Source organism: Podarcis liolepis (genome assembly GCF_965112155.1).
Source record: "Podarcis liolepis genome assembly, chromosome: 8".
Lineage (NCBI taxonomy): Eukaryota > Metazoa > Chordata > Lepidosauria > Squamata > Lacertidae > Podarcis > Podarcis liolepis.
The window spans coordinates 28,013,972-28,038,690 of NC_139560.1; the positions used below are offsets into that span (position 1 = coordinate 28,013,972).

At 41.1% G+C, this 24,719-nt stretch overlaps 1 protein-coding gene across 3 annotated transcripts in view; it reads left to right on the plus strand.

Annotated features, from left to right (window-relative positions):
* MMP16 (matrix metallopeptidase 16) overlaps positions 1 to 24,719 on the plus strand; it is a 180,793-nt gene that overhangs the window by 62,802 nt on the left and 93,272 nt on the right. For 2 of the 3 annotated variants that reach the window (XM_083517304.1, XM_083517305.1), the window contains exon 2: positions 11,724 to 11,872. In XM_083517304.1, the coding sequence (XP_083373430.1) occupies positions 11,724 to 11,872 (149 nt within the window). Of the gene's footprint in view, positions 1 to 11,723; positions 11,873 to 19,521; positions 19,537 to 24,719 lie in introns of all 3 variants that reach the window. The other variant, XM_083517303.1, reaches the window with a different exon arrangement.

Here is a 24,719-nt window from a genome sequence, read left to right on the forward strand (position 1 = left end):
TGTGGGGGAGGAAGGGAAAGGAGAATGTTAGCCGCTTTGAGACTCCTTTGGGTAGTCATAAAGCGGGATATCAAATCCAAACTCTTCACTATTCCTGCAGCCCTGCTGCTCTTCTTCTTCTTCTTCTTCTTCTTCTTCTTCTTCTTCTTCTTCTTCTTCTTCTTCTTCCTCTTCTTCTTCCTCTTCCTCTTCCTCTTCCTCTTCCTCCTCCTCCTCTTCTTCGTCTTCGTCTTCTTCTTCTTCTCTTGCTTAGGGCTAGTTGCCACTGGCACTGATGCCCTTACCCTGGGCGGCCATTTAAATTTCCCACAATGCCCCAAACATAGTGGAACTTCAGGGCATTGTGGAAAAGCAAACCCCTCTGATGACCACCATTTCAATTTCCCACTATTTCCCAGAGAGTTGTGTGGTAGATAAAAAATGAATGGCTGCTGTTCAGTAGAGGCTGGTCCCTTTGGGAAAATAGAGCACTGCCCCCAACTCCTACCCCTTCTAGACCAGCTCTCATCTGCTCGTCTTCTTACTTGCAACCTGTCCAGGGGATCTATCTGGTGTTGTAATATCAGAAGTGGTCATGGAATACAAGTAGTAATATTATTAGGATCACATTTATGTTTAGTGATCAGGTCAGTTATTTAAATGATACTGGAAATTATTACCATTAATGATGAGAGAGAGAGAGAGAGAGAAGCATATACATTGAGAGCAAGAATAGCAATCCCTTTCAAATATAGCACAAGCACTTATATTTCCTTTGACCTTCATATGAACTGTTTAAAAAATGAGATTGAGTTAGATATTTGGAGCACACTAATTAAATGGGTAGCATTGACATTTTAGTAATTTCTAGATATCCTACAGGGGAAAACAAAACTATAACAGGCATTCTGAGCCTTCATGTGCTGTGTGTGTTTGTGTATATACGTGTGTGTGTCTGTATTACATTGGCTCCCAGTATGTTTCTAAGCACAATTCAAAGTGCTGACCTTTAAATCCCTATATGGCCTTTGGCCCAATGTCTCCACTCCCATCGTTCAGCCTGGACACTGAGGTCCAGCTCCGAGGGCCTTCTGGTGGATTATTATTATTTTATTAGTGTGTGTGTGTTTGTTGTAGTTTATTTCAAGTCAATTTGCTGTCAATTTGCTGTACTTAATTTAGTTTTTGCATGAGTCTAGCAATATGGTTTGGTCGGAACAGTGCCCTTTAGTAAGGTTTACTTGCAATTGCAAGCTTCAGCTGCAGTGCTGAGCACCCCTGCTAAGGATTAAGCTCACTGGTGCTTGCTGTGGACTAAACATGGTTTGGGCAATCAGATATTGATGCCACCCTTGTCCTCAGGGCTTCAGTCCAGTCAAAACTAAGCAATGAACCCAACAAATTCATACACATAATTTGTGAAATATACCTATTTAGATACAAAGCCATATAATAACAAAATAAGGAAACAAGAATCCTGCCTAAAACCTGTTTGGCACGCACAGCCCTCTCTAAGTCTATTCCTTGTCATGTTGCTATTTCACTAAGGCTAGAGAAGTCTTCCCCAACCCTGGCTCTGTCCAGATAATTTGGACTGCAACTTCCATCAGCCCCAGTAAGCATAGCCAATGGTTATAGAAATTGTAGTCCAAGACAGCCAAAAGGCATTGCACATGCTACCTCTGAAGCAGGGAATCCAATTTTTGCTTGCAGTGTATTACAAAAGGGTTATTTTCTCATCGACTCTATGATGTGTGCCCCTCTCTCTCTTCCTTTTGCCATGTTAATTCTAAGAGCATCCAGTGAATATTTCACCAGATGCAAATTTGATTGTAAAACTTCCACTTAGATCACTGGGTCACTTGTGACATTAAGGACCATGAGGAAGGCTGGAATTGAAGCATAACATCCCTTCCCAGGCACATACCTCACCAAATGAAAATGAGTAGGAATATCTTTTATATTCCCCCAAGGTCCAGCGCCCTTAGATGCTGCTCTTTTGGCAGTTGCCTGCAGGGCAGATAAGACTTGGTGAGCCCTCACTGCTGGCAGGCATTAGCTGTCAGTGTGGTTCCAACTGAAAGGCTGGATGCGCCCAGTAAAAAGATGGGCTCCATGTGCAGCCAATCCCACCTATTCGGTTAGCTCTCATATTGCTAGAAACAATACAAAGTCTACCTGTCACCTTAGATTTAGAGGCTTGCCATAACATAAGGATTTTTGTTTGTCTGTGAGGTATATTCACTCATCATGATCATGAAGTATCAACAGAGCTTTGGAGGAAGCGGATGGGTAGCGCTTGATTATTAGTGGCAGGCCGAATTTAATGTTGACAAGGTAATGCACGCCAGAGGGAATAATTTCAACTTGTCCATCATAGTTGGCTTCTGAATTAACTGTAACCACTCAGGGAAGCAGCTTGGACATCATTTTGGACTGCTCAGTGCAAACACCTATTGGAAGTTCAGCTGTAGGGGTGTGTGTCTTTGTTTTTTAAGGATGGAAATGTTAAGAACTAAAAGGAACTTGTTGGCATCCGTCTGTCTCAAGGATAAAATCAAACAGCTGCGTTATCAGCACCGAAGTGCTGGGGTAGAAGCCTGGACAGAGTGAATAGAAGTCCTGGGCTGCCCTTGCCTGCAGAGCTGGTAGCCTCTCACCCTTTTTCGAACCTCCCTCCCTTGTGGTGTGTTCCCTCAGCCTCTCCTCATCCCTCTCCTTGGGAGCCCTCTGGGCAGCCGCTGTTGCCACCCCTGGTCTTTGCCGCTGCTTGCTTGCTTACTCCAAGGCCTCCTCAGCTCCTGGTAACCAGAACCAGCCCCAGAGGTACCATTCACTTGTGAAGGTCTGTAATATGAATCTTGCATGTAGGCTTCTTTGGAGCTTAACTTGTCAAGTCTAACTTTTCCAGGGATCAGATTGGAAGTTGGTAGAATTCATTGAAGATGGAGAGCATGGCACATAGATTCTTTCCATAGAAGGGAATTAAGACCCTCTAATATTCTTGAACTTGAGCATTAGGAGTCATGTAGGCCCCGGCTATATCTGCCCAGTGATTTGCTTTGGTAGGCAGATCAAGGCATGCTCTCTGGGGACAAAGGGATGAATGCCATTCTGAAGGGCATCTAGAGTGCCATCCTAACATCAGAATTGTTAGTGACTCCTAAATTGATAGGGACTGTTTAGCTGAAGGGAAAGTGGGTGGCGTTTAACTCCTAAGTTTATTTGACTGTATTTGTCTCTCCAATGGGTATGTTACTTATCCTTGTGTTTAAACTTATTTCCGAAGAAGTACTTTTTAATCTTTATGGCAAACCTTTGTGGTTTCTGTTATTATACTACCACATGTCTAAAGTGCGAAGTTCTGTGCTACCCTGAGATGTTCTTGAGAAGATGCAAAGGGAATTTTAGGTAGAATGATGAAAGGCAGACTTGTAGAAAAATACCTTCACTCAGTGTCAGCAAGAGTTTAAGAAGAAGGGTGAGCAAGCAGAGGAGTACACTGACTTGGCTGGAATCTCTCTCCCCACCCCCCACTCCACCCGTGGCACAAGACCCAGGGAAATTGTGGTGCTTAACTTAAGGAGGTCCACAGAACAATTTCCCCTCCCCTCCCCTCCTTGCCCCCTGTGGCCCATCCCACATTGTTCAGGAGGGTCCACTCCAAAGAGGCTTTTCAAGGGTCAGAGAAAGGGGCAGAAAACTTTCCATCCATGAACTCCCCCAAATTAACTCATCTTTGAATCCAAGTCATTGTTTTTAATCTTGGTGTGCAGTTCTGACTTTTTGGGGGGAGTGGGTGATGGATGTTATTGAAACTTTGCCATTTGAGCTTAATTTGTTGTGTTGTTTGATTCTTTGCCATTTGAGCTTAATTTGTGGTGTTGTTCAAATTTTCTATTTGTTTTTTAAACTTTTATGAACCATCCTGGGAGGTCTTTTAGGCAGAAAGGTGGCATATAAACAAAACTAAGCAAGATTATCTGAGATTGGTGATCACATAACAATGAAGCACAAGGGAGCTTTCAAGTTGATACAAGAGGTGTTCAGTCATCCATCCTACTGGGTTTGTATGCAAAGAGGTATTTTCTTGATACCAATCTGGCCCTGTCAATCTGCATTTTCATCTCATTGGGTCAATATAGCTGGATGCTGGCAGTAAACCCTTCAGGTGTGGTTCCCTGCCAAATACGTTAAAGCAGAATAAACCAGTTCAACTACAAAAGGTAATGCTAGTTTCCTATGATTCAGGATTACATGGGGTTGTATCCTTGCACCACCTCCCACACTGTTCTGAAGGGGACCCCCAACCTCTGGAGTACATCAGGGAGCTGCAGAGGAATGAGGAATCAGCAAAAGTCACTCCCTTGATAAGAATATAAGAGCAGAGATCCATCCATTACAGCATCCTGTCTCCCACAGCGGCCAACCAGATGCCTATGGAAACCCACAAACAGGACATGAGCACAAAAGTCCTCTCCCACTGTTGTTCCCTAGCTGAGGCCTGGTTGTCCAATGCTACCTTCTGGAAACTACGCTAGAAGTGGAGCCAAATCACCATAATATGGAGCCTCCCACTTCCAACTCACAGAGTTGATCTAGCAAAATACCATGGTTGTTGGTATAGAAACCACAGAGATATCAAGCGGAATCAACAGGGTTCCAGTCTCCCTGTCCTTCTCCCTTTCCTGATGAAGGTCATCTGCCAGAGCAACCAAGGTGGATTCGGTCACAAAACCAGGCCTGAAACCAGACTGGAATTGGTCCAGATAATGAATTTCTTCCCAGACAATGGGGAGCTAGACTGTCATTAGCCTCTCAAACATTTTTATTAAAACAGGGACATTTGTAAGTGGGTAGTAGCAGTCACATATTCTGAACCCAGGATGGGCTCCATAAGAAGTGGTCTCAGCATCATCTTGTATGGGTGGGAGGTATCACCCCCTTCACACAAAGATGTTTTTACCACAACCTGGACCTACCCAGTTATGAGTCTGTGCACTGTGTGAAGAAGTAAATATAGATAAATATATTTTTAGCCCACCCTTCATCACAGAAGTAGTTGTGATCAGGGTACTATGAACTATAAACACAAACAACAGTGTAATAAAACTAAAAAGGCAAGAGAAAATAAAACATTAAGTAATAACTAAGAGAAATATAGCAGCAACTAAAGTCAGACACTAATAACCAGCAAAAGCCTGAGTGAAAAAGTGAGTCTTCAGCTGACACTGAAAACCCGTAAGAGCTGGCCCTCCATCCCAGAGGAGACAGTGTTCCATAGATGAAGTGCATTGACTAAGAGGCCATTTTGGAATATTTAAAAATGACTTTCATAATAGCATTGCTCCAAGAATACAAGGACTATTATATTTAATCATCAACCCTATTTTGAACGCGGGTTTATTAGATTACATATTTTATTAGATGTACTTAAGGAGCAATATCTCAGGATTACAAGAGCAGACATCAGAGTCAGGTCCCTCATAGTTCTCAGCCATTGCACCATTCCAGCTCATCAATACTGATATAACTGAAAGATGCAGTATAATGCACTGGACTTACGTTGGGCTCATCATTGTAAAAGCTGAGTTCAGATCTTGGCTTTGCTGTACAGTCTTGCCTCATTAGTATGTGTGACATGTGAGAGCAAACCATAAGCACTCTTGGATCTTTTGTAATTATTAATGAGATAAAACAACAACAAAAAACTATTTCATTTCATTATTAAATGTATATTTGCATTCTAGTTTCCTACATTAAAGTGTACTCTAGCGTAATTACAGGTTTTGTTTAAGAAAAAAACAAAAGCTAGCTATGAAAGACTCTGGGTAGGTCTTCGGTCTCATGCACATATTTGGATATAATTTCACAATGCATTCCTATGCAAGTCTTTTCATATGTAAGTTCTATTGAGTCCAATGGGACTTGCTCCCAGTTTATAGCGATCTTTCCCAAGATAGTGCTTTAGAATGGACTTCCACCAATCACTGGCCATGCTGGCAACTCCTGATAGGAGTTGTAGTCCAAAACATCTGGAGAGAACACAAGGTTGTGGGTGTAAAGGTGCTATAAAGGAGCCGACTGTTTTCTGCTAGACTCTCAGCCAAATCCTGACCACAGCAGTCATGCAGGAAAGTAGCAGAGGTGGTCTCTAATTCATGTTGGATTCAAGTCAAAACTAGAAGAATGCTAAATTGTGTACATCAATGAACCGAGAAGGGAGGAACAGAACATAGAACTCTCATGTTATAATCATGTGGTCTGACCTGTTCATAAAGCAGGGCACCAAATTAAAAATGGCTATGTAAAGACATGAGAACAGCCTGCTGAAAAGCACCTAAGCCCAATGACCTGAGCATTATAATCCCACTGTGGCATGACTGCAGCAGCACTCTCTTGTTGTTGTTCTCCAGCAACTGGTATTCAGAGTCATGCTACCTCTGATCCTAGAGATAATAAATAGCCATCAAGACTAGTAGCCATCGATAACTTTTATCTGCATTTAAGTATTTAATACCCCTTCAGAGTGGCTGAAGTTGATGGCTTTCATTATATTTTTCATTATCAAATTCCACAGTTTTAAGTATGGCTATGTGTGAAGCCTTGATGGTTCTGAGTTGGAAGATGAGTTAGGGATGCAAGTGGCGCTGTGGTCTAAACCACTGAGCCTCTTGGGCTTGTCGATTGGAAGGTCAGCGGTTCAAATTACCGCGATGGGGTGAGCTCTGTCCCGGCTCCTGCCAACCTAGCAGTTCAAAAGCACGCCAGTGCAAGAAGATAAATAGATACCGCTGTGGGAGGAAGGTAAATGGCGTTTCCGTGTTCCATTGTGCCAGAAGCGCATGGTGGCCACATGACCCAGAAAGCTGTCTGTGAACAAATGCCGACTCCCTCGGCCTGAAAGCGAGATGAGCGCCGCAACCCCATAGTCACCTTTGACTGGACTTAACCATTCACGGGTCCTTTACCTTTTTTTATATAGGTGAAAAACTCTTTCCTGTCTACTTTGGCTACACCTTGCATAATATTGTAAGCCTCTATCATGTCCCCACTTCACTCCCCATTTTGTTTGAAGCTAAGAAGCCTCAAATTTTGTGAACCTTCCTCATAGGAGAGTTGCACCATCTCCTTAATTCTTTCTGCACAAATGTGATCTCTATAATCTCCTGCTCTGCATACAGCAAGATGTAGATTGAGGGTCCCTTCCTTTTGATAAAAATGAGTGGATCTTGTTGCTTCATACAGCAAGTTGGGCATAACTACATATTCTGGACTGCTAATGTTTCTGCAAATCTTTGAAAAGAGTTTGCCTTTAAAAAAATAATAAAGCCAAATGAATGAATAAAACCTTTCATTGGCTCTGTTTACCAAAATGGATGGATCAGGATTTAGCTTTAACATAGTGGGCCTATGTGTTAGTGGGAGTGGTGATATGATTAGTTTTTGAAAAGGTGTGAAAGGGAAGGGAGAGGCAATAATCTTCCATTGCATAAAGGCTAGCTCTGTTTCATTCATTTACTTTGGTACTCGTTTCTCTTTCCGTTGAAGCCGGTGGGCACTGGGCCATTGGCACCAGCGAAAGCAACGTGCTCGACTTTTTCTCTTCACGCTGCAAAATTCCCAAAATTGTTTCTGTGCATATGGTTATATAACATGCTATTTTTATTTTCAAATTAGTTCTTGACATTTTTGAAATGATTTTTTTCGAGTGGAACCTCGGGCTCTTTTGGCTCATCTGAGCCTCTCAAAGAATATTCACTTGTGATTCCAAAGGTATCCTTTCTGAGGCTACAGCGCTGCACACACTTATTGGGGAGGGCTAAAAGCAGCACTGGACTCTGCGGAGCTAAATTCCAAGCCAAGATGCATAGAATCACATTGTTAGAGTCACCTCTAAGAAAGCAAACTGAATAGACTAAAAGGTAACTTAGAAAGAGTGCTGCTTTTGCAGGCAGCGGAGCGCAATTTTTCTTCTGTTTTGCAGATGTTTGATGGGCAGCACCTCAAATCTGCTGATGCAGGCTTGAAGCACTGGAAACTGCAAACTTGTTTTATGAAAACCGAACTGGAAAACCAAATGTCAGATTCAGTTTAAATAATCATTTCCCCAAAAGGAACTTTGCAGCTCAACCTTTCGACCCCCTGATTTGATTTCAGTAGACTATCCCTCTATGGGCCTTGCCAAATTAACCCACCACCATCTGTTAGTGCATTTTGTATTATGCAGATGTGTTGAGACCCTTCTAATAACAAAGCTGTTTGGGCTGATGTGTACTTAATATGTGCATGTTTCCTAAATTGCTCAATATGATTTAATAGGCTCGCTGAAGAGCCAAGCAATTCTAACTTAATTTTGTACCAGCGTTTATGGAAGCAATTTGCTGAAATTAATTCCTGTGTTTCTTCTCCATCTGCAAATAATGGAGAGACCTGTAGGAAAATTACACAGATAATTCCATACTGTTGGATGTTAACTATTCCAATTTTTCTCCTCTCGTCTCAAATATATTTCAGAAGAAAATTCAAATAGAGGCTTGTGCCTATTGTATGTAGTGGCCTACCACCATACTCAGAAACCCCAGGTTTTCTGTTCAACAGAATGTTATTGGTCATTCATACACACACACACACACACACACACACACAATTTATATAAATAAAGGTAATAATAATGTTCTGTTCAAAAGAAATTCTGTTGAGGAAAAGGGTTTTAATTCCTTGCAAGGTGATTTCCTTATGTCAAGCCACCCAGAGTATTTTTGTTGTAGGGCGACATATAAGTCCTGTTCATGAATAATACTTCCTTAACAAAGGTTCCGTCAACATGTCTATGTAGGGTGTAAAACAGATTGGGCAAAAAACTTGTCTCTTGAATGACTGTATTAGTAATTTCATGTTCAGGCTATTGCTCCTTGTTAAAGCTGCAGCCTAAGAACTTACAGCTGCAGCAGTCTTAGGAAAGGGCTTTTAAAGTCAATCTAATCCAGCATCCTGTTCTCACATTTACAAACCCACAAGCAGGACCCAAGCACAAGATCCAAGCACCACTCTTGTGGTTTCTAGCAACTGGCGTTCGGAATAAATTTTTTATATTGTTGTTGTTGTTTAGTCGTTTAGTCGTGTCCGACTCTTCGTGACCCCATGGACCAGAGCTCACCAGGCACTCCTGTCTTCCACTGCCTCCCACAGTTTGGTCAAACTCATGTTTGTAGCTTCGAGAACACTGTCCAGCAACTGGTGTTCGGAATAAATTTTTTATATTGTTGTTTTTTAGTCGTTTAGTCGTGTCCGACTCTTCGTGACCCCATGGACCACAGCACGCCAGGCACTTCTGTCTTCCACTGCCTCCCGCAGTTTGGTCAGACTCATGTTTGTAGCTTCGAGAACACTGTCCAGCAACTGGTGTTCGGAATAAATTTTTTCTATTATGTATTTATTTAAAAAATTATACACTGCTTGATAATAAAATAAATAAACACCTGAAAGCTGAAATACTAAAACAGATGATTGCCTCCAGCTGTGGAGGCATAGCCATCATGGCCAGTAGCCACAGGTAGCCATATCTGCCATGAACCTGTGTCCCAGACCTGGACTGGCAAGCCATGGGAAATGTCTCACCAGCTTTATCTCCCAGTGCTGTGCGTGTGCTCTGTACTTGCATTTGTCATGTGTGGATTTGTGTGTGGTTGCTTGTGTAGTCTGTATTTGTGGTGAGTGTATGCATGCAGTACTTCGGCCATGTCCACCACTGACATGTGTCCCTCTGAGGGGTGGCTTACTGTTAATGTGGTCAGTGGCTGGAGAAGTCTTAAAGCTTTCCTATGGCAGCTTAAGATCAGGAGCACCCACAGATATGCCAAAACACCATTCATGACATTACACTAGCATCAGAGGGATACTTTGCTGGTAATGTTCTTCTAGACTTGGGAATAGAGACCTCAAGAACGGATAGGTTATTTGAAAATAATTGGTTAGTATGAACAGTGGATATTTAAGGATTGCCTTTCTACAGCTGGCGTACATTTCACTTTTATGTGAAGCTTGAAGTCCTTTATTCCATCTAGTGACGGTGTGTAAGTTGACATTGCAAATGAAGTATGAGGGGGATTTGTCACTCTAATTGTGAAAGTTACACTGATTAGCCCAGTATCAGCACACTGTGATTTGACAACTTCCTCACAAGGTACAAGATAGGAAGCTGCAAAGCTTTAAATATGTAAGTTGCAAACCTTTAAATACATAAGCTAGACACAGTCTTTTATTTATTTATAAGATCATTCAGCCTTTGCTACAACATACTAGGGTGGGCTATGACAATAAAATACAGTTATAAAAAGGGGTAAAATCATTACTAACACATGAAACAGTTCCAAATGGAACAGAACAACATTACAGGAGGGCCTTCATCCAAGAAGGATGTGGCCTGAAGGTGAGAGTTTCTTCTTGAAAGGAAATTAAACCAGGATGTGTAAGAGATAAACGTGGCTTAGCTGAATGTGGAAAATCAGACCACATCACTGCTAATTAGGTCAGATGCTTATCAACTCTTTGTTGGTTATAGTTCAGCACATGGAAGAGAGAGAGAGAGAGAGAGAGAGAGAGAGAGAGAATTGCTTAAAAGATCTCTGTAAAGTCTTGAATGAAATACAAAATAAAAATGTGAATCTGTGAGCGCTTCATTTATTTAACAGTGAAGGGTGAGTTCTGGGACTCTGTTTACAGGGCCAGGATTGAGGGGCTACTGTTGCCCCTTCCCCCAACTGCATTCTCAGGCCACATTCACACCATGCGTTTAAAGCAGTATGGTTGTAGTTTCCTCCAAAAAGAATTATGGGAGTTGTAGTTTGCTAAGGGTTCCAATAATTGTTAGGTGATTCCTGTTCATCTCACAGAGCTTCCCTTGATTGATTGTTGACGACTCTGAGAAGTATAGTAATGTACGAATGTGGCCTTAGATTTCCTGTGTTTTTAACATTGTGGCTAAAAGAAGCCAGCATAGCCCCCATGTTTTTGTATGTGTCAGCAGCCTCCACATTGCTTCAGAATAATGCTCTCCCCATGAAGGCCTGCCTAGTGTCTTCTCCCTGATCTTTGGCTAATTAAACAATCTATGGACTTTTAAACTGTGTATTGGGGGTATTGTTTTTGTTTGTTATGTATTTTTGTGTAGTTATATTGTAAACAGCACTGTGATCCTCGGATGAAGGACAGTATAGAAATACTGATGATAATAATAAGGATAAAAATGGGACTGCTGTTATCCTTGACCTGAGACCTCAGCAGACTTAACTGACAGTGGACTTGAGGGTGCTGATTGCCGGAAGATGCTGGGTAGTAATGTGAGGACTGTCTGCTTGGGTTGTAAAACAACATTTAAAACAACAATAACAACCCGGTTCTATAAAAATAGGTCATCCTGTCTACCAAATGGTCCTTCCATGCTGCCCCTTATTCTGATCCATAAGATATGTATAATAATTATTCTTACAACCTTTCTTGCCTATGGATACAGTCTGGAGATGTCAGAGCGTGCACATTCCACTGCAATAATTGGATCATAAACACTTTATTTCATTCTTAATTCTTCTTGATTTCAGTGAATGTTAAGAAAATGTATTGTGGATTGTTTTTCCTATGTTTGAATTGCATCTTTTACGTTTGAAAGAAAAGCTTAACTAGATGGCACCGAGGGAATTGTAGGTGCAAATCTTCCCTAATACAGACTATGCTTGTCATTATAGGTGTGGCTACAAAAGTACGGCTATCTTCCACCAACTGACCCCAGAATGTCAGTGTTGCGCACTGCAGAGACAATGAAATCTGCTATAGCTGCTATGCAGCAGTTCTATGGCATTAACATGACAGGAAAAGTGGACAGGAACACAATCGAGTAAGTAATTGTTACTGGACTGCTCTTGCTTCTTTAAACTCCTCAAAGTGCAATAAATTTTTGGTTTTGACCAGCTAAGATATCTCTGCAAATCTAAATGGTCACTCTGAATATAAGGTCCCCCCCTTATTACATACGTTTGGTGAAAAAATGTAGGAACTCTATAGGATATAATTGAAGTTTCAGTAAGAGTCCATTTCACAAAAAGAGAGAAAAGGAAGATGAAATCAGACATGGGAAATCAATATTTATATAAACATTCAACAGAAATACTTTCACTTCACAATTTTTATGGTGGTGACAAAGCATTTGATAGGTTAGTGTGGGAAACATAAGGAGGAAGAAATTGGCTTTCATATGTGGCATAACTTTCAAAAGTAGATAGAAAATAGGCTTCTCTGTCATACATGCTGTCACCCCTTACTTTGACACTGGAAAGTTTCTTAGAACGATAGTTTGGGAAACAGCCATCACTGAAAGCATATTTACAGTATAGGCGTGAAGCAAAAAAAGCATATGTTTAGAGAAACATTGTGAGGAAATGTATGTAGTCATGTGTCATCATTTATCTGGTGCTTATGTAAACTGGAAACCTTGCACAGGCCAAAATGTCATAGGAAGGACAAAGTGAATGAATACCATTTGCTGGGAATCACAAGTGGAGAGAGTGCTACTGAACTTCCCAAATGCATGTAGTTCACCACTGTGAAAACAGAATGTAAGACTATATGGGCCTTTGCCCGTATCTAGCAAGGTTCTTTTTTATGTTATATTCTTAAATGAAAGGCAAGCTGCTACAATTGTCTCTCCCATTCTGTCCTCCATCCCTGTCCCCCCAGATTACTTATTTTCACTTCTTTCTTCCCCAGCCGTTTGTTGCCTTCCAAATTTTCAGGATTTAGTTTATATGTTCTTTGCACAGACCTCTGTATATCAATGGCACTTTATTTTAAAAATGCTAATAATTGGGTAGACACAGGATTTTAGGCTAAGACTGCAGTCCTGTATACAAACACCCAGAAGCGATTTTGTTTGAATCCAGTGGGACATTCCCAAAAATATGTAAGGTTGGAGTCTGCAGCCAATTGGTGTCAATGGCAAAACTCACTTTGTTTTTTGTGTGCAGCATCTTAATTTTTATTTTTAAAAGTTATTACACATCACCTTGTTGACATCAGATTAAGAGTTGAATCTGATCAAGTCATGATGTGAGGGGAACAATTTCTGCCTACATAATGGATCTTCCCTTCTCTCTCCCCCCTAAACACTGCCAGACATCCCCAAAACTTCTCCAGAGAGTTGGTGGAACCCCAGATGTGAGGGTTTCACAGGGGGAGAGGAGGGAGCAGAAATCTGTTGAATGAGCAGAAGTCGTTCCACTTGCACAATGACTTTGTTAGCTATAATGCTAAGTACTTTCACCTGGCTATTAAATTGTAAGGAAAACCAATAGATTGTCTAGTTCCTTTTACCTTTGCATTTTTGTATGCCAACATCCCTGGACGTGACCTTCTGCATTAATTTTCAGCCCAGATTTCAAAATGTTTTAAAATAAGGATGCTCAACAATTGAATCCAAGCCAGTATGGTGATTTGTGCATCTGTGTAGGGAATTTTAAGAAATCGACATGGCCATAAGACCACTTAATAGTGTAGCACCATATTTCTTGTGGTCAGTCTGTAAACTAGCTAGTGATCCTAGTTTCTCAAACCCAGAATGAAGTTTCCATATTTTTCCATATAAACTGTTTTGCTTCATTCAGTATCCCTGCTTCCAGGAGTTTGGTAGCAGCAACCACCACTGAGAAAACATACTTCTTTATCTTTTCCTTTTCCATTTATAACTTTCCTTACTGTCAGTTTGCAATAGGTGATTTTCCTTTGGTGAAATGTACAGCTTTCCCCAAACTGCCACTAATGTGGCATTTAAAAGTTTCAAGCAGTTGAAGATCTGTTCTCCTGTCAAAAAGCTCATTCATGTTAGCTTAACAGAGAACCCTGTCTCTAATCTCTCCCCTGTCTATTCAATCTGAAATATGTTACTGAAATCTAGAGCTCTTAGAAGGCATCCTGTAGTTTCTCAGTCTATGGCTAAGATGATGCCTGTTGCTGGATTCTCTAAATTCCTAAAGTTCAAGTATTTCTGACCCATTCACCTTCCCTTAGGGCACCCATGAGGCCTGCTCTTTATTGCTTTTCAGTGCAATAATGCATGAGCGAGTGGAATGAAATGATTTTTCCAATCCGAGATTGGCATCAGCAGTTTCAGTAGTGTGTTTTCTGAACTGCTAAGTGAGTTGGAGGTGGAGAAGAAAATTCCATCAGCTAAAACCACCAAAAAGAATTACAAAGGAGAATTCATCCTGCTAGCAGGAAACGGGTGTGAACGTACTTCTCCAGTCCTTTTGCACGGCTATTGGAATATGACATGGAGCTATTTTAGCTCTGCTTTAGAACCTTTAAAGGCAAGTGAGCTAGGTTATTATCTCCCCCCAAACATAACAAGCCAAGTTTAACTGGTGGGCAAAACTAGGTGGTAGAGTGGTGCCACACCAACCTCAAGTTTCCCCCTCTACCCCCTGGTAAGCAGCAGCAACAATGGGAGGTTATGCCACCTACTACTGGGACAGCATTTTTTCCAGTAGGGGCATAGAACTTCTGAATGGAGAGGAAGTCTGCAGTTCCTTTCATCTCACTTGCCATGATAACCAGGGCAATCAAAACTGTGAATCCCTGCTTACAGCGATAAATTTGATATCTATCTATCTCTATCTATCTATCTATCTATCATCTATCTATCTATCTATCATTTGGTGATGATAGCATCAGATGACTACAGCAGGTTGACTAATTTTGCTCTACTACCTTTCATCGTATCTTTGAGTATTCAGTAGTTCTCAGATGTTTGCTTTTCCAAGTGCTTATTTTTGCACCTAAAATCCCCTTAAAAAATCAAGTTGTTTTCAATTAGGATAGCCAATATAAGTTTTTTGAGAGGTCATCTTCTAGTTAGCAGAATCTTCTTGATCAGGCTTAGTGCAACTTGTGATGATCATCTTAAATACTTCCTGAGCTGAGCTGCAAGCCAATTAAAAGAGCTTAAAGGAAAACTAAATCTACTAATAAACTCTTGGGAATAGATGTGCATTAGATTTATCCCTTAGTCTTATAGGTTTTAGTTTTATTTTCACCATAATCCAAAGGCTTGGTGAAAGGAGTTTCTTCTGAAACCTTTTAATGGACAGACCCACAACATGTATTATTGGAATTGATTCAAAGCTGCTTTTGTAATATCAGCTGCTAGCTTTTAATTTAGACCAGGATAGAAGAAGCAAGGGCCCTGGAGAAAGGATGGCAATTAACTAAGGCAATTAGCCCATCCAAACTTTTATAAAGTGATATAGGTTGAGATCCTTTGCTCCCACTTATGTAATCATAACGTTGTAGAGTTGGGACTCCAACCCGCTGCAATGCAGGAATCATAGCTAAAGTTCCCTGACATATAGTCATCCAACCTCTGCTTTAAAACCTCCAAAAAAGGAGAGTTCACCACCTTCTGAGGGCATCCATTCTGCTCTCAAACAATATAATTTCATACAAATCACATTGTTCAGTTGTCTCCAGTTTCTCATATTGTGATGGAACGTATGGAAACCTAACTTTTCATAGCAAGCTGGAAAAGAGAAGTGATAACATTTTGCAACCATCTGGTATGCATTTTCATCAAGACAATGTTAATTTTAAAAATGTGTGCCTCAATTAGGAACATGCTCATATGAGCAGTGCGCCTTGGTTATAGGGCTGCTGAAGTCTATACTTATCAAGCATCACCTAACTTCTCATGGTATTTTTCTGATGAAATACAATGGGTGATATCCAATTGTGGCAGCCCACATGTAATACTGTACAGCCATTCCACTAGGGTCTATCAGCCGTATTGTAACACAACAGCCAAATCCAATGTTTGTCTTGCACTTGCAAAAGATACTATGAAACCCCTACTGCAACTGGCGCTGTTATTGTTATACCTGTGGTGACATTTAAGCTTGAGTGCTACTACTTGTGCAACAATGTCAGCTCTCAAAATACTTGTACAATGTCACCTCTCAGAGTTCTTGTATTAACATCACATCGGATCCAATTTTTCTGCAAAACTGTATTTGTGAAAGCCTGCTGGAAGGCATCCATTAGGATTCTTGACAAGCTGGACATGATGTTTCCATGCCCCCTGTAGGAGAGGCAGGTTTAGTGCAGTGAAAGCTTGCTGTAACAAACTGAATTGTTACAGACTTAATTGGAGTTTCTAGGGTTGATATTGTTGTCTGAAATCTGCCTGGTATCTGCCTGACTTTATATAACTAGAAGTCTGTCTCCCTCTTATTCAGAACCAGATTAAAGTATGGTAAAATCAAGGGGAAATTCCAGTCTTACTAAACTGGGAAATGATATAGATTGGAAAAGCCAGAGGAACATATGTGGAAGCAAAATATTATTTTAATAAGCTTTATGTTGTGCAAGAAAAATGCCAGGTTATCTCTTTAAATTTTCTTATTTTCTTTATTCCTATTTCTTCAGCTCAATGCTTTTGATTTCCTTCTATAATGGTTTCATAAAGTCTTCCCTTTGAAAGAGGAACATTTGGAAAATCAGAATTAGCTTTGTTTCTTTGGAAGACTGTCTGCTCTATTTCAATATAACACACAAGGACGAATGCTTTGAACTGAAGATTTAGCATGCAGCCTTAAACAGCTCTGCTTCTATTTGTGCAAACAGCACATACTAGTTTGTGATATTTGGCTTTTGTAGCATTTGTTATGCTTCAGTCCTCCTAAGCATTTTTTTCCTGCTGATGTAGTTTTAAGTTCTGACAGAGTGTGCAGGAGGGAGAGGACTTGCAAAGCACAATGTGTCTTGGATACACCTGAAAGTATATATTTTAGATGTTTTGCATCTAGATAATCCCAAATAGAATTAAGGATAGACTAGAATTATTATCTATCTTTGTGATCTTCAAAGTTCACCAGATCAAAAGATACTAGTTTATAATGAACATTGGAGATTATGGCCTTTCACCTTTAAAATTGGTAGGGCAGCATGGAAACTATCAAGGAAGAACTGCTGGGTAGGTCAGTATTAATGGGAAAAGTCGCCCAGGGATTGAACCTGGAACTTCTGCATGCAAAGCAGGTGTTCTACCATAACCATTCCCTTCATGTATTCCTAAATATTTCCCATGAGTCTATCGCAAACATTAAAAAAACTTTTTTATTCTGGAAAGGTTATCACACAATTTAACATGGACCAGAAAACACAACTGTTTCACAGCCCAAGTGGCCATGACTTGTTTCCTCTTTGAAAAGTGATGTTGGAAATCATCTACAATTCTATTCACTGTGGAGGAGCATTTGATAGAGAATGGAGCAACTCTACATTGGATGTCATGGAAGTTGCTTTTATGTGAGAAACTGAGTGAACCCTATGTGTAACTTGTCATGTGTGATTATGTGCATTCAGTTGGCAATTATCATCAGTTCTTGATTTCACTTACAAAGTGGAGGAGTTGACATGGGATGGTGATTATAGTAATGATGCTTTAAAAAATGAGAAATACTGCTCAAAAGTATATGCAAGAAAGAAATCCACAAGTGTAGCAGCAACAAACAGTGGGAAGTATGCAGTTCACTAAAATGTATATGTTACTAACAAGTGTAAATGTGTTCTTGGGATAAAGATAGGGTTTGTGAAATTCATTTACATTAAATAAGGACAGTCCTAGACAGAATGTGTCTAGGTTACAGAAGTCAGCAAGCAGTATATTTCTTTGCCATAGCTGTGCTTCGACATACATCATACATTGAGTCATACCTCTGGTTTAAAGCTAGTGATAGTGAAGTATTTGTTACAGTGACTTGGACGATTCTTTTGACCACTGCAACGGAAAGCGAAGCAAATGCATACAAAGGCTATAGGACATGATAATTCTTTACTCTGAAGGGTAATTGAATTTGGGTTAAAATGTTCTGTGGATTATAAATAGTTCTAGTGAGATGAAAGGATATGGAATGAAACTTGAATATTGATTGCCTACCTGTGGATTCTGTCTTCTGTGCTAAATCCCTCCCTTGAGCACAAAGCCCTTTACGACGGGAAGAATATTCTCTGCAAAAAATGCCATCAAATGCTTGACAAAGCCTGAGAGCTCTTCTCAGCCATGGCTTTGAAGCTTAGGGTTGAAAATGGGCCATTTGGATTATTTACAGCCCTTGTCTGTCTCTGTAATATCTAAAGGAGCAAATATTATTGTTTTCAACACACATTGCCATTGATTTGGCTCACAGAGGGCTTGTCCAGATAGCAGCTTCCTCCGTCCCCACTCTTGGGCACGGCAACATACAACCTAGTTCACAGGAAGTATGCTGGAGAAAAGTAGATTCCCTTTTTATGAAACAACCCTGTAGTGCATATAGGAAGTTAAAGTCACAGATAGAAACATCTTGTGCCTGTCATTTTGGCTATGAAGATGGGAAGAAACAGAGATGGAGAGTGGGTCAGGGGATCATGGCAATTAAGCCCTTTCTTGCCTTTAATGCAGTCAGGAGTTGGTAGGAGATTTAACAGCAGTTAAGTTAAACCCTACGGGTGGCGTTGTGGTCTAAACCACTAAGCCTAGGGTTTGCTGATTGGAAGGTCGGTGGTTCGAATCCCTGTGATGGGGTGAGCTCCCGTTGTTTGGTCCCAGCTCCTGCCAACCTAGCAGTTCGAAAGCACGTCAAAGTGCAAGTAGATAAATAGGTACTGCTCCGGCGGGAAGGTAAACGGCGTTTCCATGCGCTGCTCTGGTTTCGCCAGAAGTGGCTTAGTCATGCTGGCTACATGACCTGGGAAAACTGTCTGCGGACAAATGCCAGCTCCCCCGGCCAGTAAAGCGAGATGAGCGCTGCAACCCCAGAGTCGTTTGCAACTGAACTTAACTGTCAGGGGTCCTTTACCTTTTAAAGTTAAACCCTAGTTAGTCTTAACCATAGTTTACTGTTATTGCCTGGACTGTATCACTCAGCCACAGCTAAGATGAGAGGGAAAATAAGTTACAAAATGTTTATCCATCCTGAAACGCTGAAATACATTTTCCAAGGTCATTTTCACACATGAGGCTTAAATTGGTGCTCGCATATCCTGTATATTTAAATGCAAATGCATTAAACATTTAATTCAACCCAGATTTGGACTTATTTTAATTACCATCTGCCTGTTGATTGGCTTGTTTTAATGCTTTCTGGTTAAATAATTTAATGAGTTTAATGTAGTAAATTGTATTAGGGCCTAAAGGTGGTATATAAATGCTTTTTATAAATAAATATATTCTAGATAGGGGATGTAGCTACAGTCCTGTGGCCTAATCTCAATCTCCTTAAATGTAATGGAAAGAGGTATCTCCATTACATCTGCAGTGAGTGTAAACAATGGGTGATCTCCGATTCAGATGACTTCAAAAATAATCTTTTTTAGAAAACAACAACCTTTTTCCTCAAATAATTATGTACTGTGTTCCAGATTTTATTTCTATGTGTAATAAATGTATGTAGAGTATTTCTAACATAGGATAATAGTTCTTGTTTTTGCTTTATCCCTTGCCTCTTTCGTTTGATGTAGTGATATCACCTTAAGGTGAGACCATCTGTCTTTTGTTATTTGCTTACTGCAATGTGTATGAGTGCTGCTTATTGGTGTAATAGCTGTATAGAATCAATGCATGAGAACCGCATGTTGCCCTTACATTTGTTCAGGCTAAAACCATCTGAAAGTTTATGGATGTCTATGTTTATTTTTAAAGATAAATCACACCCTTTTATTATTACAAATTATAGTGCATACAATCTATAAAACACACATAATATAATCTTATTTTAAATACAAATTAGTACATACATACACTCTTCAGAAGACCCCTTATTCTATCAGTCACAGCCGCTGATCAAAATAATATATCATAATGGTCTTTTTTAAGCTATCTGAAAAAGAGACCTTTCTATGCAAGTGGAAGGAAATTCCTTAAGATTTTATAGCAGGGGTGGAGAACCTGTGGACCTTCTTGGGTTGTTTGACTCCGGCTCCCCTCTTCCCCAGTCAGCATGACCAGTGATCAGGGATGATGGGAGTTGAAGTCCAGCAATTCACCAGGAGGGCCACAGGTTCCCCAGGCCTGTTTTATACAGATCCAATGCATCACCTAAGCTGTCTTTTCTTAAAGATCACAGTATCTCGGCTGTACTTGATATGACCTGTCATTAACATTTTAAATCAAATCCATTTTGTAGTGCTGTGTACTCCACACATGTTCAGAGTTCTCAAATTGTGCTTGCCTAGAATTAGGTATCAAAATATATGTGGAAATTTACATTGGTGGACTTAAAAGGTAGGTTCAGTCCAGATGATTTCAGTTCACTACAATTCACTCCCTTTGGGGGCAAAAGGCCTGCAAGGTTCTGACAGTTGTGCTTGAACAGCATTGTGGAGATAGATATCAAGGAACATTTTTCAAATGTTGGGTCTCTGGAATTAGAAGCAGTTACACAACTGAGTAAATACCACAAGGCCGACTCTTGCACAACGCAAGTATGTGTGTGGCGGGGGATAGCAGAAGCCAATTGCTAAAGTTGTCTCCCTTTTACTTATCCAAGGCATAAGTCCTTGGTTCAGAAGTTGCAGGTCTTGTTCAGATTCAACACGAGTCTCTGTGTTGATAGCTGGTGGTGAGCCTCACCGTATGTCTATGCACTTTACAGGGTCAACTCTGTGATGTCTTTATTCTGAATTTATCAGTGGGGCATTGTTGTTTCCCAGCCCAGCTAGTTGAGCCTATTTGTGGGGTGGAGAAAGGACATTTGCCTAAAAGGAGTTGGTTTCCCTTCAACCTCACTAGAAGACACCTGCATTTTTATGTTGGTACATTCTTTAAGCATGTAAGATATTGGCCATACAACAAGAGAAAAGAAATAAATGTTTGTTGTGTCAGAGAAGCAGCTCCATCCTTCATTTAAATATTTAGTAAATGTTTACTAAACCCACTCCATGAGATTTTCTGTTTGCGGAACTAACAATTAGAATGCACAACTAATAATATTTCCTGAATTTAATTTGACTGAACCCCTGCATCGCTGTTACTGTAAATCTGCTAACTATTGTTTGTTAAAGAAAGGATCTGTTTTCTTTAGCCCATGAATGGTTTCTTAGTAGCATTCATTTTAAATTGGAAGCCTCTTCTTATCAGAGTTAGCATACATGGTTTCCATTGTGAGGACTCCAAAAGACTTTTCTTTATCTCTCTTGCTAGTATTGAGCTCAAAGCGCCTGTTGGACAAGAGAAAAGATAGTTCCCTCTGTATTTTGGATACCTATTCAGCACTCAGTGACAGTTTCATGAAATGACAGGCTGCAATCCTGAGGGTTTGTTCACGTATACGGAAGGGCTTGTCCACACCAAAGAACTTTTATATGCCTGGATGGACTTAGGAGATGCTTTATTTGATAAGCAGCCTCTATGCTATCTTACCCTTTTTGTGGCTTCCTGTATAGAATGCCAGACTACAGACTTTTTTCGGGAGGAGTCTACTTGGGGCCGCAAAGCCCATACTGCGTCTAGTTGTGTCATTCTTTGTATTGCGGCCATTTTACACAAATTATCAAATGGGGGAATGCATCTCTCCTATTTTCAGAGCATATTTCATAGAATTAAAGAATTGGCAGGGAGAGTCCAGCAGCAGCACCTGAGGGAGACCATTCCACTGTCAAACATCTCTTACTGTCTGGAAGTTCTTCATGATGTTTAGTCAGAATCTCCTTTCTTGTAACTTGAATCCATTGGATTGGGTCCTAGCCTCCTGAGCAGCAGAAAACAAGCTTTCTCCATTCTCCATATGACAGCTCTTTAGATGGCTATCATATTTAAGTGTAATCATTTGCATGTAAGATTGCCTTGTAAGCTAATAAGACTCCCTCTACCTAGTGTAGGCTCAGTGAATGCTGAGGTATCCCTCCAACTAGTGGAGGGATTATATGGGGTATTGATAGTTGCTTGACATTTAAAATAACGGCAAGAACATCCTTTCCACCTGGTTCTCTTTCTTCTGCCTTAAAACAGGATCCTTTGTACCTCTACCACCCTTATATGATTACCCCACCTAATCTAGGCCAGGGTTTCCCAAACTTTGGTCTCCAGCTGTTTTTGGACTACAACTCCCATCATCCCTAGCTAGCAAGACCATTGGTCAGGGATGATGGGAATTGCAGTTAACCTCATTATGTTGTGCTACGAATGGTGGGGGTGGGGAGTGCCTGTCTACAGAGGCTTAACAATATCCTAGTGTTTCCTAGACCAATTTTTCTATATTGGATTGAGCTGAATGCACGTGGATCAAGAAAGGGAGCCTTTCTGTATGCCAAAAGGGCAACAACAATAAAAACCCTCAGACTGACTTGCTTGGCTGACTTCCAGAGAAAGTCTAATATTTATCTAATATTCATTAGCTTTTTCCTTGGAAGTCAAACACCTATTCTCCCTGCTCACTTTTGATCTATTTCAGTTTTGATCAACCCTGAATTGCTACTGCCATGCGCATTCTGCAGCATGGGAGCTACTTTATCGTTGCCTGATCCTTTGATGCAAGTGAAGGCTGAAGGTGAAGAATGTGGCAATGTGGGTGGAGGTGGTTATCTTTTGGTCTTTCCCACAGAGTTTGCACCCAATTAATGCAGGGGATTTTGCCGAGGAAGTTGTTGTGCCCCTGTTCCATCGAGAAACTGTATTTTGCTAATTAAGGCTGTTTGCTCTTAGTGGAAAGAAACTAATGAGAAGCTCAATTATGTCAGAGCCTGAGACCATACAATCCCTCTGTGTTTTTGGGCTAGATGAAATGAAACGAAGCTTGTTCAGATTTTTAAAAAAATGACATGAAAAAGAGAGAGACATCTAAACACAAAGGCCACAATCCTGCACCAACTTCAGCTAATTTCAGGCAAGGGAAATCAATTCTATGTCCTAATTCTGTATTGGATTGTATCCAAACTGTGAAATTACTTTTTGAATCAATTGCATTTTATTTGCCTGTAAATGCTCCTGTAGTTATTAGTGAACCTTGGAAAGTGAGAGCAGCTTCCTAGTGTTACATGGCAAAATACAAACAGCTCAGCTATTCACTGTTTCAGTGACTCAAAAGGAATGCAACATTAGGGCATTGTCATTTTGATTAGGTATAATTGTGAGTTTCTAATAATGGTGGTATTCAACCCAGCCTAATGGTGGTTATAGACCTTTATTATCTTAAAAGGTAAAGGGACCCCTGACCATTAGATCCAGTCGTGGACCTAATAGTAATAGTAATAGTAATGTGTTATTATCTTACACAGCAATTTTAGTTTTCAGAGTAAGGAACACAATATACTAAGAATGCTTATGAAATTCTCCTGTCTGAATCTCTCTCCAGTTATGGGGTTTCCAAATGACTTGATTGTCAAAGTTACCTGTCATGTGTCCTATCTTTTGATTTTTGTTCATTCCACTGCACATTTACTGTAATTTACATCATCCCCCCCCCCCGCATGTTGCCGATGCACATGAGTGCATTGACTCATGAGAACGCAGTGCAAAAAGGATTGTATCAAGAGCTCTGCTTATACTGTGCATATAATGTGCAGATTCAATCAGTGCCCTGATATGCATGGGGTGGGGGGTGGGGGAGAGAGAGATAAGTGTAGCAAATGGTGCTTTTTCCATTTTAGAAATTCGGCAAGTTAAACCAGAGGGCAGGTAGATTGAAATGTCCAGCAAAGCCATCCTGTGGCACAATAAGCAAATGAGATAGGGGGCATTTACTCATTCCTCCAATGTGCATTACCATATTTTTCGTCCCATAGGACGCACCTAGTTTTTTTGGGGGAAAATAAAGGGGGGGGAATCCTTTATTTCCCCCCCCCCCCGCCAAAAAAAACACAAACCAGGTTGGGGAAACCAAACCAGGTTGGAGAACAGCGTGATGGCAGCGCTGCGCCTCCCCGCTGTCCCCCGAGCTTGTGGGGCTGGCTGATGTCTGCCCAAAGCATGGGCCGCTCTGCTTCAGCGAACCCCGCGCTCCGTGCAGCAGGCTGCTATCCGCAGCCTAGGGAGCCCTGCAGGAACTCCCGCAGGGCTCCCCAGGCTGCGGATATCTGCCCGGCGCGAGGGGCACTCTGCTTCAGGGCGCCCCGCGCACCGGGCGGCAGGCTGCTATCCACAGCCTAGGGAGCCCTGCGGGAACTCCTGCGGGCTCCCCAGGCTTGCTGATAGCTTCCTGAAGCCTGGAGAGTGAGAGGGGTTGATGCGCACCGACCCCTCTCACTCTCCAAGCTTCAGCGAAAGCCTGTATTCGCCCCATAGGACACACACAGATTTCCCCTTCATTTTTGGAGGGGAAAAAGTGTGTCCTATAGGGTGAAAAATATGGTATATTTCTATAATATGGGTTAGAGAGAGAGAGAGAGCTGAAGCTCAGTGGTACAGTGCATGCTTTGCATGCTCAATCCCATGTTCAATCCTGGGCATCTTCAGGTAAGGCTGGAAAGGACCTGTCAGAAACCATGAGAGCTCCTGCCAGTCAGATCACACTAAACTAGACTGATTGGGGGTGGGGGGAGCCAGCTTCCATGGTTCCACAGCTTCCATTAATAGCAGGTTTTACATATAAATCAGTCTTGCTGTTGCTCTCTGCTCTCTCAAGGAGCTGCCTTCTCCCTCCAGGCTTTTTTCTGAAATAAAAGAAACTGAAGGTAGCCATAATCAGAGCCCAGTTCACAAAGCACCATTCATTGTTGATTTC